This window comes from Anomalospiza imberbis, chromosome 15, assembly GCF_031753505.1.
Source record: "Anomalospiza imberbis isolate Cuckoo-Finch-1a 21T00152 chromosome 15, ASM3175350v1, whole genome shotgun sequence".
Classification (NCBI taxonomy): domain Eukaryota; kingdom Metazoa; phylum Chordata; class Aves; order Passeriformes; family Viduidae; genus Anomalospiza; species Anomalospiza imberbis.
This window is the reverse complement of record NC_089695.1, coordinates 12,094,924-12,110,900: the sequence shown is the minus strand read 5'-3', so window position 1 is coordinate 12,110,900 and position 15,977 is coordinate 12,094,924. Positions and strand designations below refer to the sequence as shown.

At 54.3% G+C, this 15,977-nt stretch overlaps 1 protein-coding gene across 1 annotated transcript; it reads right to left on the bottom strand.

Moving 5' to 3' along the window:
• Positions 1-2,210: 2,210 nt before the first annotated feature.
• Positions 2,211-15,513, bottom strand: CDX1 (caudal type homeobox 1). Its single transcript, XM_068205915.1, has 3 exons — positions 14,825-15,513; positions 3,309-3,454; positions 2,211-3,085 (listed from the first exon to the last, which is right to left on the bottom strand). The coding sequence occupies exons 1-3, from the start codon at positions 15,249-15,251 to the stop codon at positions 2,879-2,881; spliced, it is 780 nt and encodes a 259-aa protein (XP_068062016.1). The 5' UTR covers positions 15,252-15,513; the 3' UTR covers positions 2,211-2,878.
• Between the last annotated feature and the right edge of the window lie 464 nt (positions 15,514-15,977).

Here is a 15,977-nt window from a genome sequence, read left to right as displayed (position 1 = left end):
TCCCAGCTCTTCGGGCAGGTGGCTGATTCAGTCTCATCCCTATCCTATACAGCATCGGCTCCATTGCATTTGCATCCCCCTGCCTGTTTTAGTTCCTGCTTCCTCACGTTTCCTTGCAGGGGTGCATGAGGTGGTTCTCCTGTGCCATGGGCAGCCTGACACCATGCTGGTGAGTGCAGGGTCACCAGGGTGCAGCAGTAGGTGCAGCCTCTGTTGCAATTGCAGGAACAAACACTTTGCTCTGTCCCTCTCTCAGCAATGCCACCTCATCCTGTTCCTACTCCTCCATCTCCTCCACCCACAAGGACTTTATCCTGCTTCAGGTGTCCTTCCACAGCCAGCTGCCCTGCTCTGGCACCTCAACACACCCCATGCAACGCTTGGCACTGGGAAGAGTTTTGGGGCTGGAGGAGCCATTTGGGGCAGGGATTAGAGGGAAGCTGCTTGCTCAGTGTTCTGCTAGATGAGGGCAACACTGATGGGATGGAGAGGGGAGAGTGTCAGGCACCAATGCCAGCTGTCCCGGGCACTATCTCACATCCTCATTCTCTGTTTATTCATCTTGGACAAGGAGGATATTCAGCCCATCGACAGCCATAAAATGAGATTAGAGACCAGGAGGCGCCAACGGGAGTTGGCCACATCCGTGGGCAGCTGGCCTTGTTCTTTGGCCTCTGCCAGCCCAGCAATGGCCTCACCCTCTCCCCTCTGTCTCCAGTGCTGTGAGTTTGCAGCCATCATGTCTGCCATCCCTCTTGGTGCCAAAGGAATGAGACATGGCAGTGCCATGCCATGATATGAGCCATGCCACTGCCAGCACTGTCCCTGTGGGACAGGCACACCGTGTGCTACAGGGACGAGGCTGCTGCCTCAAGGCACCCTTCCCAACCCCGGCTGTGCCCAGGAGCATTGGCACCAGTGTGACCCCAAAGCCAGCCTCCTCCCCTGCCCCAGCACCACGGGCAGCAATGACAGTAACAAACCTGTGTCACACAGGATCCCTGCTTGTTTTTATTTTCACCAATGCCTAAAAAATAAAAAGGAAAACCAGTTCTGCCTTATATACACAAAAACTGAACTAAAGTCCTGAGCTGATGCAAACATTTGTCCTCATCACCGAGCACACCTGGTAACAGTGGCCGTGGGAAGTGTCACTGGCAGGAGGGAGACCCAAGGCCTTTGAGGGCTGGAGCAGAGCAGTGCACACAGTGGGTTAACTGGGACCCACTTGTAAAAGCCACAGCACACCTGGGGACTTTGTGTTCTGGGGGCTGGGAGCGGGGGGGGCTGGCAGTGGACAGTGTGGCCAAGGGATGTGAGGCACAAGCAGTGTCAGGTGGGATGTGAGGGCTTGACTGGGTGGTCTCCAGGCAGCAGGGACATGTCTGCTGCTCCATCCTCCCAGAGCTTGGAGAGAAAATGCTGAGAAACGTCACACAAGCTACCATGCAAAGCTCATGCTCCCTCATCCCTGTCTTGGTCTTTGGAACTGCAGCTGAGGAGCACGTGGTGCAGCCTGAGAAGGAGCTACAGACCCTCCTGTGTCCCAGCTGTGCCCCAGCTGTGTCCCACTGGCCTGTGGGGTGCTGAAACTGGGCTGTACATTAACCTGGGCCTATACAATGGTCAAGACTCAACAGGATAAAGGGACTCCTGGGCTGCAGTTCACCACACCAGTAGGAATGGATGGGGTTTAGCTTACTGGCCTAGGGAACACAGTGGGTAAGAGTAGTGCACTACATGGAGGAGCAGGGAGACAGGGAGGACAAAATCTGTAGTCCTGTAATCTGAATTTTAAAGAAAATAGGAAAATAAATGCTCCTCTGTCTTTCTGAAAACCACCTCTCCATCACCTAACACCAAGGCACATGCCAGTCATTTCTTGCTTGCCTGAGGAGTCTCCTTCCCACCTGGCAGCAGCTCCTTCTGCCTGCAGTTACTGTGCTCCCTTGGACCAGCACCCAAAACTCTCCCAGTATTGGTCCTTCTGGACAGCCTGGGGCTGGTTCTTGGACCGTGTCCTGCTGGAAAACCTTATGTTCTCCTTCCCTTGCCCATGGAAGGGCTCATCAGGGTGGTCTGCCCCAAATGTACCTGTGCCAGGCTCCCTTCTACCCTCTCCCTATGCTCCACGTGGAGGATGGCTGCAGTGCCACCTTGCCATGGCACAGCCAGGGGAACCAGGGCTGCTGGAGATGCCTCCACATGGCTCTGTGTGGCTGCAGGGGCAGGGCTGGGGATGGAGGGTTGGGCACCGCCAGGGTCACTGGGGACAATGGTGGGGATGTTCAGGTACTCTTGTCAAGGATGTGCTCCAGCTTGCCACCATCACCGTCGTTTGAAGGGCTCCCATGTCACATCCCACAGCCAAGGGTCTTGCCTGGCTCCTAGAGCCCAACTTGCTCTGCCCTCCTCACCTCGATTCCCAGGAGACCAGCTCAGCAGAAATTATTTTGCCTTGAGTCCAGCCAGGTCTTTTTTCTATTTCAGTCTTGTTCGAACTGCCCAAAAGCACCAGGCAGCTGGATTGCCAGGAACACCAAAGGAAGCACCTGGAGCACCGTAGGAAAGCCCTCCTCCACTGTCACCCCCTTCCTTCTGCTGACATCAGGACCTTGCTACAAAGACCAGAGACCAAACCAGTGTGTGGTTCCTATGGGAGAGCAGTACCTAACCCAGGTTTTTTACACAGTGAAGAGCCCACCAGTTCTTTGGGAAGGCCCCAGTGCCACCTGGCCCAGCCCTGCTGCCTGTCCCATCAGTTCAGCCAGGGACAGTCATGTCTTTGGGAAGGAGCTGTCACCCTTCAGAGCACGTGGGCCAGCAGGGCTCTGCTGCATAGTGCTTTTCTCTTGGGGTCTGTAGCTGGTGAAGAGGGTTAAGGCATGAATTCTTCCTTGATTGTCAGCGGAGATGAGGAGACAAGGTTGGGGGCATTGCTGCTGCAGAGGCCTCCAATGGGTCCTAGGGTGCTGACAGCTGGTGGGGTCGGTGTGGTGGTGCTGGTGGGCTGGCTCTGCTGCTGCAGCTTCTTCTTGTTCACCTTCCTCTCCTTCGCCCTCCGATTCTGAAACCAGATTTTCACCTGCAGAAAGGAAAAGAGGGCAATGAAGACATAAGGATGGACGCAGGCAAGGATGACAACCTGCAGTCCTCATGGGGCAGGGAGGGCATTCCAAAGTTTGGAAAGGAAGGGACGTCTGTGGAGCAAGGCGGGGCCTCCTCTAACCACTTGGGCTAAAGCCCTGGCCCTTCCCCATCGCCATGTCCAGCTGGGCCGGGGTTTGCCGGGACACTGCAGCACTGACCTGCCGTTCGGTCAGCCCGAGCGCCGCGGCCAGCTCAGCCTTGCGGCGGATGGTGATGTAGCGGCTGTAGTGAAACTCCTTCTCCAGCTCCAGGCGCTGGTGGTCCGTGTACACCACCCGGTACTTGTCTTTTGTCCTGGTCTTGCCTGGCAGAGAGAGCAGAGTGGAGGGTGAGCCAACAGGGGAAGATGGGGAGCAGTGGAATGCAAGGAGCATCCCCAAGGGCATGGAGGAGACACACAACCACCTCTGGAGAGCTCAGGAGAAACATGGCAATGCCCTGGGGATCAGTGGGAGAATTAGGAGGCTCCTACTGGCTTTAACATCCTTCCTGTTTTGCACCAGAGTGTTTCTTCTTGTTGGGAAGTACCTCGGCTTTGGTGGAATTGCTTGGAGGAAAGAGCAGGAGGGATTCAGAGATCTCTTCTGAAGATCACAGAATCACAGAATGACTGGGTTGGAAGAGACCTTCAAGATCATCAAGTCCAACCCATTCCCTGACACCTCAAGTAAACCATGGCACTGAGTGCTACATCCAGTCTTTTTTTAAACACATCCAGGGATGGTGACTTCACCACCTCCCCGGGCAGACCATTCCAGTACTTTATCACTCTGTGAAAAACCTTTTCCTAATATCCAACCTATGGACCATAAATCCCTTGTGTCATGGCACATGGTCCCTGAGAGGAGTAGAGCTGCAGGTCCTGTGGTGGGCTGAGGACAGGCTGCCTGGCAGGGCTAAGGAAAGTCCAGCTCTTTTTCTAGGAAGCCCCAAACCAAGGTGGCATCACTTGAATCTGCATGGATCAGAACAGGGGAAGGACAGAAAACCCTGGAAGGACTACATTTCTCTGCCACCCAGAGGGTTGCTCTCTTTCTCCCAGTACTGAGTTAAGACAGAGGGCAGTGCTTTAGGTGCAGTCTTTATAGATGCACTGGAGAAAGCCCACATGATGCCTAAGCACTCCTGGGAACTGGCTCCATGGGCCAGGGGTGTTTGGCCAAAGCCAGCCTGAATCTCTCCTTGGTCCACTAGATATGGACAGAGCTTGGGGCCATCAGGATCCACATGTCTGTGCACACAGATGCACATCCCATGGGTCTGCAAACAGCACCTGCTGCTTTCTAGCAGAAAAATACAGTCAAAGGTAGCCCAGCTGTCTCTTCCTAAGTTCCTTTGTTATTCCACAGGCACACAGGGTGAGCTGTGGAACTCTGCCTGGGCTCTGGGGGCAGGTGGCACTCTGAGAGAGGACGCTCATGCCTGGCAGTTTGCTGACAAGTTCCTGGTGTTGTCCTCTGCAGAAGAGCCCATAGGCAGGGAATAAACACAGCTGTGAATATTTGCTTCTCCACCCAAAATTACAAAATCCTGTTCCAGGGAGTCAAGAGGGATGATGCCTGGCCATTTGTTTGCCTGGCAGAGGTGTTCGCCCATCTTCTTCTGAATTTCTGATGCTGAGAGCAGTGCTGATGTGGGAAGGAATGGGAGCAAGCTCAGAGCAGCTCCATGGATTTCCCTGGGGCTGCCCTGGGTGTATCAACATGGACAAGATACTGCACACCACTGCTGCACAAGTGCAGATAGGGATTTCTAGTGACCCAGCAACCTACATAACCATGCTTGCAGCCTGGTTCTGCCAGGAAATGGGATCTTTGTGTGCCTGCCATCCTGTTCATCTGTTCTCCCTAACAAGTCTTTTGCACATCCACCCATTTAGGCCAAATCAGTTGGACACTGGGCAGTCCCAGCAGTACAATTGTATTCTGACACCATCCGAGTGGAAGCAGGAGTTTAGGTAGTGCAAAGGAAAACTGGGCTCTAAACACCTTAATGAGACAACAGAGAATATCCACAGAGCAAACTCCAACCTCCAGGCTGCAACTCTGTTTGTCAACCAGCTCAGTTTTATTTTTGACAGTGTCTCTCTCCTGCTCTCCCATTGTAAGGAGATGGAGACATTCCTAAGCCACTTCTTATGCTGAAACCTAAATATGAAAGAGTTCAAGACAGGACAACCCATGGCCCCAGAATACTGCAGGTGGGAGAGGGGCTCCCTTGCAGCATCACATGAGATGGAAGAAAGCAGATGGTTTTCTACTGAATAAGCAGAAGCCACCAGAATCCAGCTCATGGCATTGACCACTGAGCAAACCAAGAGTGGAAGCATGAGTGGGAGCCAGCAGGACCTGGGATGGGCATGGAAGGCATCTCATGCTGCTGGGACTTGATGCTGGCACTCCCAGGCACACAAGCAGCAGTCACGCAGTTCGAGTTAGCACCCAGTTTCCATGACTGTGCCACTGTCTGTGTCCTCCTGCCATTGCTCCCGGCGGTGCTGGCACGGGCTCAGCACAGCATGAGCAGAGTGATGGCTGGGGGTCCCAGCACAGTCCCCAAGAAGCACTGAAGCTCTCCAGTGATCCATGGAAGAGGGAAGGAGCCCAGCAAGGCTGCAACATGACCAGGAATAGAACCAGATTTCCAGCACCAGGGCAGGACTTCAGCCACTAACTGGTGTTTGAGGGGTGTGATGAATTCAGTGAATGTTTCAGAGTGGGGAGCCCAGCTCATCCCAGGGCTGGTCAGAAGCAAACACCTAATCCGTCCTCATCACCATCAGGTCAAACCTGTGCATACCACACAGGGTGACCTTGTGAGTTAAAAAAGGGTAAAAAAGGTTAATTTGATTGAGCAAGGTGTTCGTGGACTGTCTGCAGGGACAGAGCCGAAACGCAGAGATTCCGTGTGCAAGGGGTGTATGGCAGCTTTGCCAGGCACTTGTCTCCTGTCTGGCACACATCAGCTGTGACAGCTCCAAACAAAACTGCCCACGGGAGCCCTGCTGGGCTGGAGTGATGCTGGGGCACCCAGCCCACGCAGGATCCCACGCTGCCCTCGCCCTCCCTCAGGGCCCCTGTCCATCCCAGGGGTCACTGTTGCCTCCCAGCTCCCTGCAGGGGAAGGGTTCACCAGCATCAAAAGATCTTCTGCACCCCAGCCCAGGAGGGACCTGTGCTGAATCTGCAAGCACAGCAATTCCCAAGAAGTTACAGAATAAACCAGATGCTCTGGTGGAGATTTATGTGAGGTTTAGCAGCTCTGTGAGAAACTGGGCTCCCTCTGGCTTCTCCAGGCTCAGGGGCTCCTGCAAGATTTTTCTTTCTCACAGATTTATCTTTTTTTTTTTTTCTTCGTTTGAAAGCAAAAGCCTCTCTAAAGAGATAATGACTTTTAAATGGTCTTACTTGCAATGTTTTTATTTGAATACCACTGTTTGGAAAAAAGCAACACCTGAAAAGTGAAGGAGTTGACAGATAAAGTAAAAAAAAATAAATTAAGGACTAAAGAAATAAGGCAGTTTGTGAATATCACATATGCCATGAATTTCAGTAGGAATTATTATTTCCTGCTGCAGCTGTAAATAGATCCATCACAGCCTGTTCTTTGTTATTCCTTCTTCATCCTTCATCCTGGATGGAGGCTGGGCTTTGCCTCAGGGCTGGCAGAGCCATCATGGGGTGAGCTGGGCACCAGGCTCAATATCAGTATCAATATAATCACTTTCTGCTCAACATCAGGTAGAAAAAACTCAAAACAGGGGGCTGACGATCAAGCCAGAGATGGAAAGTTATTCACCTCCACTAATTGCTGTTTTCGGATGTTTGCTGAATTCAGAGATGTACTGTGGGTGATTCACAAGGAAAAGAAAAGCATTTGCAAGAAATACTATTGACAATGAATAATTCAACTACCTTGAATATGAATGCTGGGTTACACTTAACTCTCTCCTGGAGCCTTTTTATGGCTCTGTGAAAAGAAAGAGGAAATTCGGGACAAGCCAATCTGGCTCCTTCTGGGGAGCCTTCGTGCCTATGGCCAAAGAGAGGGATGGAACTGCTCCTGCATTTCCAGCCAAGCCTGGCAAAACTGAAACAAGCTGTCCCATGGCTGGGATAACCTGGAGCTGGGGCTGCTGCCCCAGGAGGGAGCGTAGATGGGGTGCAGAGGGGGTGCCAGTGGTGTCTCTTAGCACAGCTGTTAGCCCCTTCTGACCCTGCTATGCATTTACAGCCCCTCCCGCTTGTCCCCGAAAAACCAGGCAAAGGAGCTGCTTGGCCAGGCAAACGGAGCCATCCGTGGGGAATGGTTTCGGCTTTGGGATCAAGGCAGGGCCAATGACAGCGTGGGGAGAGGGTATCGTTACCACTGTTAATGTATAACCCTAATAGCACTCACCTGAGCCATGATTAGATAAGGGAATAGCTTTAATGTGCTGTGCAAACCCCAAGGGACACGCTCCCGAGAGTGCACGCACACACACAGGGGATGGAGCCCTGACCCCAGCCTGGATTCACTCCCCACAGCAACCCTGCCCGGGTTGCAGAGGGTACCAGAGGTACCAGAGCTCCTGCCCGGGGCTGGATCAGGAGCCTGCCAGGGTAAGGGAAAATCAAAGTGGATCCTGTGCCCACCATCCCAAGCTCTCTCCCCTCACAGCCACAGTGGAGGCTGCCAGGAAAGGGATATTTCACCATCCCCAGTCCTGGCCTGCCCAAAGGATGGTTTTGAGGAAAAAACTGTGCCCCAAAAACCCTAACAGACTGAGAATATGGACATTGTGAGACTGGTGCTGAGCAGCTCTAAGAACAGCTGGGAAGGGGCTGGTTCAAACCAGGGAGGAAAGAGACTGTGGGGTGGCAGTGGCACCATGTGTGGAGGTGGATCAAAAGTTGGCATGTTATGAGGGGATCAGCCCAGCTCCAAAGGGAGGATCCCCATCCGTAGGACACATTTCTCCCAGCAACAGCAGGAGCAGCACAGCTGCCAGCAGCCAGGAGCATAAACTGCAGTGCTTTCCTAAAAGTCTCTATTTCACAGGTCAAAGCAGCTCAAAATTACCACAGCCACAAACTCTGGCTCTGTGGGAAGCTGCTGTGCAGCCACCAGGGCTCTGGTCAGGGAAGCTGGGGTATGGCAGTGCCAACCCACTGGCTGGAGCCACTGATTTGAGAACCCACGGTAGTGACAGCTGTCACCCCACAGCAGAGGTCCCCAGGGCCTGGAGACACATTGGATGTTGCTTTGCAGAGGAGGTGCTGGCAGGGGCGATGGAGGCATCGCTGCCAGGCTGCCGCAGCAGCTCCCATGCCTTGCTCTGTGCTGGCTCCTTGTGCTCCCAGAGCCATCCTGCCTGATCCCATCTTCCTGGCCGTGCTCTGGCCCCACACTGGCTCCATCTGTACAGCCTTGTCTGCCCATCTGTCTGTACTGGGGGCCTACTCCCACACTATCTTATGGCATTGCAATATCATAATGCTGAAAAACATCAGGTGTAAAAGTCCTGTCACCACAGAGCACCTGGGAAAGAGCTGGTCCATACCAGAGGTAAAGTGCAGCAAGACAGGACACAAGACTGTCCCCTCCGTGTGGGTGCTTGCTCTCTATGATAAAGCTGCTCCATTCTGATGAGCAGCATCTACTTGCAAAGAGGATAAAATCCTCCCATCACAGAGGAATCAGGGCTCTGTCAGGATCTGGCATTTCTACCCAGGGAAAGGATCAAGGAAAACTTCCCTCAGACCCAACAGAGCTTGTGCAATGCAACAGCTGGAGAAGCTGAGGCACACAGTCCCAGGGTCAGAGCCATGAGATTCCCTGGGCAGTTTAATCCCCAGTCCTTCTGCAGCTCCATGGCAGGCAATCCCCCTCACAACCCCACAAAAACTGAGGACAACCAGCGGAGAAATGCCCCATGACAGAGACAGCAGGTCCAGGAAAGGGCTGAGGTCGGCTCCTAAAGCTCAGGAGCCTCCAGGCTGGCTGGAGCCACCCTCATCTGGCAGCCAGATGTGCTCCAGCTGCCTGCGTGCAGAGGGGTCGATGCTCCCTCTGCCGAGCAGCGCTGATGGGAGCCGCAGCGCACAGAGCTGCTGCTGAGGCTGGGGCAGACAGCCCAGCTCATTCCACCATCCCTAAACCGACGGGAAACGGGAACCCCAAAGTCTGCACTGGTGGTGCAAGGGCTGAGCCTCTGATGCCCTCCCTGTTCACCCCCTCCCCATACTCACTTCTTCCCCCTCCAGCTCCAGCAGCCACTCCGAAACACCCACGCTCCTCTGTGGTCTGGGAGGGGGGGATAAACCCGAGCTCCTCACACTCCCTGAGTGCTGGGAACCAGCAGCTCACGGTTTTCACAAGCCTTCCCCTTCCCTTGCATACCTCAACATCCTCAGCTATTTTTCCTCTGCCACAGGAAGCAGAGGAGTGATGGATGGGACGACCAACACGGGGCGAAGGAGCGGAGCCATGTGGCTTGTTTCATCCCAGCCAGTGAGAAACGACCCCCTCTGTAGGGCAATCCTCCCCGAGATCCCTGGCTGACATCATTCCTCTGCCAGAATGCATTGCATTTAGACAACGGCTGGGTGTCAAAAACTGGGTGAGAGGAACCACACATCTTCTCTGTACATATTTAATGTCTCAGTGCTGTGGAGGGAGGGAATGCTGGATGAATCCTCACTTCTCAAAGCTCCCCCATCTCTACTCTGGGTTGGAAAAATGTGCATTTGAGACATCAGAGTTGAGGCAGGACTCATCTTGGAGTCTGAGGGCCCCTCCAAGGAGCCCAGCAATGCTCCAACACCCAGAGTAGCTCTCTCCATGGCAGCTCACCTCACACAACCTGAATATTTCTTCCTGGTGCCAAAGGCTTCAGAGCAAACTGCAATTCTCCCATGTGCACCAGGTAGCAATAAAACCTGGTTCAGCTTCGTAAGGTGAGCACTGGAACCATTTCACGTGCCAAACTGCACTGCTTGACCCAATGACTTTCTGGTCTCCTGCTCACTGAGGATCAAGCTCTGTGTTCCCTAAAAAGCTTTGCTCTAAGTGCAAGTGTGTGGCTGGGGAATGCATGCCTGGTGCTTGTAGCAGAGCTCGAGGCAGAGCCCAAGCTCGGTGCACAGCCCAGCCAGGCAGGGCAACCCTGCTGCCAGGAAAGGGCAGAAACACCTGGCCAAAGCGCTGGATTTGGAGAGTGCAAACCGGTGCACAGACTGGCCCTGGCTGGGTTTTACAGAGCCAGCACAGTGGGACAGGGACAGAGCTGCACCCACATCCACACCCATTGGTGAGGACACCCCTCCGGCAAGCCCCATCCTCCTCCCAGGAGGTGCAAAGCCCAAGGGGATGAGGAGCAGATACCTGGTGTTTGCAGCGAGCTGGCAATTCCCCATCACACCCCCATGTTCCTGGACATGGACAACACAACCAGATGCTCCCTTCATCCCCAGGGGCAGCAGCACAAAGCTGGGTGTTGGGCAAGTCTTTTCCAGCCCTGCAGCGACTCAATCCTTTATTTTGGCACCTGGCAAATTCCTTCAGTTGTTCCCATGTTTTATGAGTGCCGAGCTGAGCGCCGCCAGCCTGGCTCCTGTGCTGGGTCAAAGAGCACAGCAGCTCTGGGGTGACACACGGGCTGCTGGCACACGTGGGGTGGACACAGCCCCATTCAGAATGTCACCTCACTCCAGCCTGATCCAGCTCATCCCAGCCTGCCTCCTGGCTGGATGTGGCTCATCTGCAGTGGGAAGAGCAGGACAGCAAGGCAGTGGGGGGTCCCATATGGACCCCAGGGTTCCTCTCCCCCTTTGCAGCCCTATAGGATTTGGGCCATCCTTGCTATGGGGCAGTGTGGGGGAAGGATGCAGCCCCTTATCCAAGCAATCACAAAGCTAACAGGACTGCAGTGGGTGTCCTTGAAAGGTCCCCTGTAGGAAACATCTGTCATTGGCCAGAGGTTTAAAGTGTCCCTCTGCTAATCCCAGGGTATTAGCCAGCCAAGCCCATCACGTAGGTACTGCCAGTGCTTCAGGGAAGCCCTTTTTGTTCAAGGAAAGTCAATTCTAGGAAAGTTTGAGAGGCCTGTACCTTGGCCAGAAGGCTAAGCAGTCAACAAACCCTAGCTGGGGCCAGGAGCAGGTTGTGGGTTAATAATTCAAAGGGAGAAGACTGATGGGGCCTGACACACACCTCAAGTGTCCCAGTGAAGGAATGAGAATGGCCTAAAGAGAGGCTCCCCATGCAGGGACTGACCAGGGAAATGCACTGTCCTCCAGCCAGCACCATCATCCCAAAACATACCAAGCACAGCATGAATCCCAGCAGTCCAGGGGAAACATTTCTGTCTCATTACTGGGATTTGAACTCTTTCCCCCAGTGTTCATGGGCCCCTCTAGGAAAATAAACAGAGCTGGAAAACTGACCTAGAAATAATAAAACTGAGATGGAAAACCGCACACCCAGCAAATCACCACATGCTCAGAGCATCACTGCTCGCTCTCCATCACCCCAAAACCTGCGTGGGCACCACGGGCATTGGTACCACAAGAAGCCCTGAGCACATTTGCCTCTGCAAGGGATGCTCCAATTGCACTTTCACTTGCAATATTTAGCACTGCAGCCCCTGCTCAATTAGTGACCTAAAAGCCAGACCCGAGGCGGTATCTGAGGATTTGCATGACTAACAAGCAGAGGGTGAATTTCAAAGTTCAGCCAGCTCCACTTCCAGCCACCTTCCTGAGCTTTTTATAAACCCTGGGTGCAATTCACAGGGAAGTTTGCAAATAATTGTGAATAAGGAGGAAGCATGAGGCTCTGACATGCTGCTAGTGAAGATTTTATGAGCAGAAAAGGAGGTGACATTGGAGAGAGAGAAATGAGGCCTGGGGACATTTTCCAGCTCGGTTCCCTGTAACTCCCAATTCCCGGTTTAATCCCTTCTGCTGCTGGGTTATCTCAGCTCAGCCAGGTGAAGCATGCATGAATGTAGCAACAGGTACAGAAAATCACCCCCCTGTAAAGCCTGACTCTGCAGTGAGTCACTGGGAGATTTCTCATTGATTTTTCTCAAGCTCTGGATCACATTTGCAGAAGTGCCCAACACACTCATATTCCCTGCACAGCCATTTATTTTGCTACCATGCAGGTCTTCCCCAAAAGCTTTCAAACTATGGCCAGAAGCTGTTCATACGAGCCAAGACAGAAGGGGAACATTAATTTACAACCCTCTGAAGTATTATGATTTATAGCATTCACAATGAAACTGTTGATATTTATAGCAAAAAACCTCCATGTATTCATTTCCTATTCCCACTGCGGTGAGATGAGGAGTTTATCAATCCAGACTGATCAAAGTCCAGCTCATTGATTTCAATAAAATGATTCATCTAAGAACTTCACCCTTATCTGTGTCAAACCCATCTCTGCCCTACTCTCTTTCAAGCTTAATGAAGACTTTTATTTAAAGGGCAGCACTGGAAAGCACCAACTGCATCCCACCATCTCCCAGCTCATGATCTTACCACAACCAAATCCTGCAGCTGCTTGGCAGCAGCAGCATTGGGCTTGGACCCAGCAGAGGTGCAAGGACAGGTCCTTAATCCTAAGGAAACCACCCCAAGAAAGAGCCTTTCACCCCTGCATCACTGTGGTGGGGCTGGGGTAGCTCCTCTGTGTGTGAAAGGAACAAAGCTGGTTTATTTGTTCCTTTGTATGTATTTGATCTCAGAGATACAAACTAAGCAACTAATGATATTTTTCCAGAATTCAATCAACTCAGTTGTTGTCTAACTCAATCAGAGGCACTTTCAAGCTCCTGCTTTATCTTGGCCCCACTGCTGAGTGTAAACCCATGGCCTTGATCCAGAGGGAGAGGTGTGCTGATGGCTTTCCTTCCCCATTCATTTTCCCTCCCACCTCCCTTCTCAGAAGAAACCAAGATGTTCAGACCTACAAAACCTGCAGAAGTGGCAGGGTTCCCGCTGCAGGGGAGGGTTGCACATCACATTTCCCTCTCCACCCCGGGCAGAGGGAAGCCCTCAGCCCTGGCATGCCTGTGGGTCTCCATCACTGCATCTGGGGGGGAAGCATTTTTCCTAAATAGTTACATTCAGTGCTTAAAATGGGACAGGAAATACCAGCCTGCCTCTCCCTCCCCTTTCCAGACTGGGGCTGGGTTTTTTTTCCATTTATCGAGATGTTCTGCCTGCTCCACTGCAGACACTGGTCCCCATCCCTGCCACACAGATTCTGGGAATATGAGTAGGTATTTTCCATGCTGGAAGACCCCAGGCACCTCTGCAGAAGACCCTTACATGGTGCTTGGCCACTGGGAGTAGTGCAAAGCCAAAAACAAGCCAAAAACTGGAGGTACTTTGCAAGCAGGGAGCCCAGGCCCTGATTCCAGGGATCTGGGGCAGCAGTAACTCAGAGCAAACTCGCCCCTGAGAGATGCCCGCAGCCACTCCTGTAATGAGCTGGCCCCAGCAGTGCTCTGAGGAGCTCATGGCCAGCACAGGAGAGGGAGAGGGGCGGCAGGTTCAGGCAAGCCCCATGGGTCCTGCTGGGAAGGGTCCAGGCTGGGAAGATGAAAGAGTGAGGGTAGGTCAGGACAAAGGGCCCGCACCTCACCTCACTGCCAAAGGAGCCGGCCACCATCTCCATGACAAAGAGAAGTCCTTGTCAATTTGGGCTGGCCCCAAGGGGGATCTGCCCACCGCCTTTGAAGTGGGCAGCAGGGCGGGTAGGGGGCTGGGGTCACCCAGACGCTTCCCCCAGGTCAGGAGTTCAGCAGGGACAGGACCCTGAGGACAGCATGACCACTCCGTGCCCAGGCCAGAGGAAATCACAGGAACCAGGGCCCCCTTTCCTGCAGAGCCGGGCACCCACTGGCCCGTGCACCTGCAGCACCCACAGCCACCCTCCACGTGGCACTGTCCCCAGAACACACACAGCACCCTGCACACACACACCATGCACCACACCGTGCTCACAGCACCCTGCACACACACACCATGCACCACACCGTGCTCACAGCACCCTGCACACACACACTGAGCACGTCACCTCCCCCACACACACCTGGTGGCACTGCCTGTACACACACACTCCTCATGGTGCCCTGCACACCCACACAGAGCCTGCAGCACCTCGCTGAGTCCCCCTCACGCACACACAGATCATGGACGTACAACACAGCTCCTTCCCTGCACGCGCACACAGCTTTGGGCACCTTGCACGCCCACCATACACAGCCCCTCACACAGCCAGCTCACACTGTCACGTACAGGCACAGCCCCATGCTTACACCCTTGCACTTTTGAGACCTCCCCATCCAACACCCCCAGGGTCCTGGGGGGTCTCTGGCTCTGCCCATCCTACCCAGTGGCCGCAGGCCATGGCACCTGTTGGGGAAAATGACTTTCCAGCCATATCAGCCCAGCTGTGAGCGTGGAAGGACAACACCCTCCCTGCCCATCCTCAGCCCCTGCCACCTCAGAGCTCCCCTGTTCTTTGAGGACTGGGTGTCGTGCCAAGGACAGGCCAAGCTTGCTGTCCCTCTGGCAGTCCCCCCGCAGGGAGAGGCACAGAGCAGGATCCAGCCCTGAAGAACTCCAGAGGGATCCTCTGCCCCGGGCACGCTGCAGGGGTGCAGGGCTGGGGGTTTCCTTACCGTTGTTGCTGGTGCTGGGAATGCTGCGCCTCATCCACTCATATGGGGTGCGTCTCTGGGCGTTAGGGGAGAGCTGGGGGACCGAGCTGCTGATGGGTGGAGGCAGGAGTCCAGAGCCCGGAGGCTGAATGGGATTAAAGTCTGGGGGGCTGAATCCAAACTGCCCCGGGCTGGCGGTGGAAGGCGTCGCAGCGGTGCCATAGGAATGCCAGTCCTCCTTGGCAGGGGTGTAGGGAGAGCCCCAGGCAGCTGCCGGCTGCCCGTGGTGCAGGTCGTTGTTAATCCCCGGCACATGGTGGTAGCTGGCGAAGTCCGAGTACTGCGGTGGCCCCGGCACGTAGTTCTGGGGGTTGAGGTTGAGGCTGGGGTGCCGGACCGGGCTGGGATACATGTTGGTGTCCTTATCCACAAGATATCCTACATACATCTTCCCGGGCCGGCCCCGCGCTCATGCTGCGCTGCCGAGCCGCGGCTGCGGCCGGTTGGGTTCGGCGGGGAGGCGGCCGCCCCTCCTTCGCCAGCACTCACCTGGGCGCCTTGGGGAGCCTGTCCTGGGGCCAGGCACCTCCCTGCCCACGGGCTTTTATTGGGTCCAACCTCTCGCAGCATTTGCATTGAAAGGCAGGTTTGCATTTCAAAGTGCAGAAACCCCAGCGGGTGAGGGGGACGAGTTCAAACTTCCCACTCTGACTGCACGGAGGATGAGGATGAGGTAGGAGGTGACCCCAGGGAGCACCGAGGACCCCCCCATCCCCTCTGTCGCTACCCCACAACTGTGCCCAAGCCACAGGACGTGGTTTCTCTGTAGCAGCTGGCTTTGGGGACATTAGGGTGCCGCAGGAGTCCCGTGAGGATGCCCCAAGGGATCCCACCACCATCCATACCCCAGGAACAGGGTGCCTTGGGATGAACCTCTGTATTAAAAGCTGGCTGCATGCAGGGGACACAGCTGGCCTGTGTGTGTCTGTCACCCACCCTGTCCCCACATTGGGGGACACCAAACTCTTGTTCCAGATAATGTTTTCCTGTGTCCAGCAGCAGCATCTGCCTCTTTGGAAAAGAGGGGCTGGTGGAGACTCTAGGTCTGCATTTCCTTCATCCCAGAGCAAATCCACCCCTCCAATCCTGGCAGCAAAGGTCAGCCCAGCCTCAG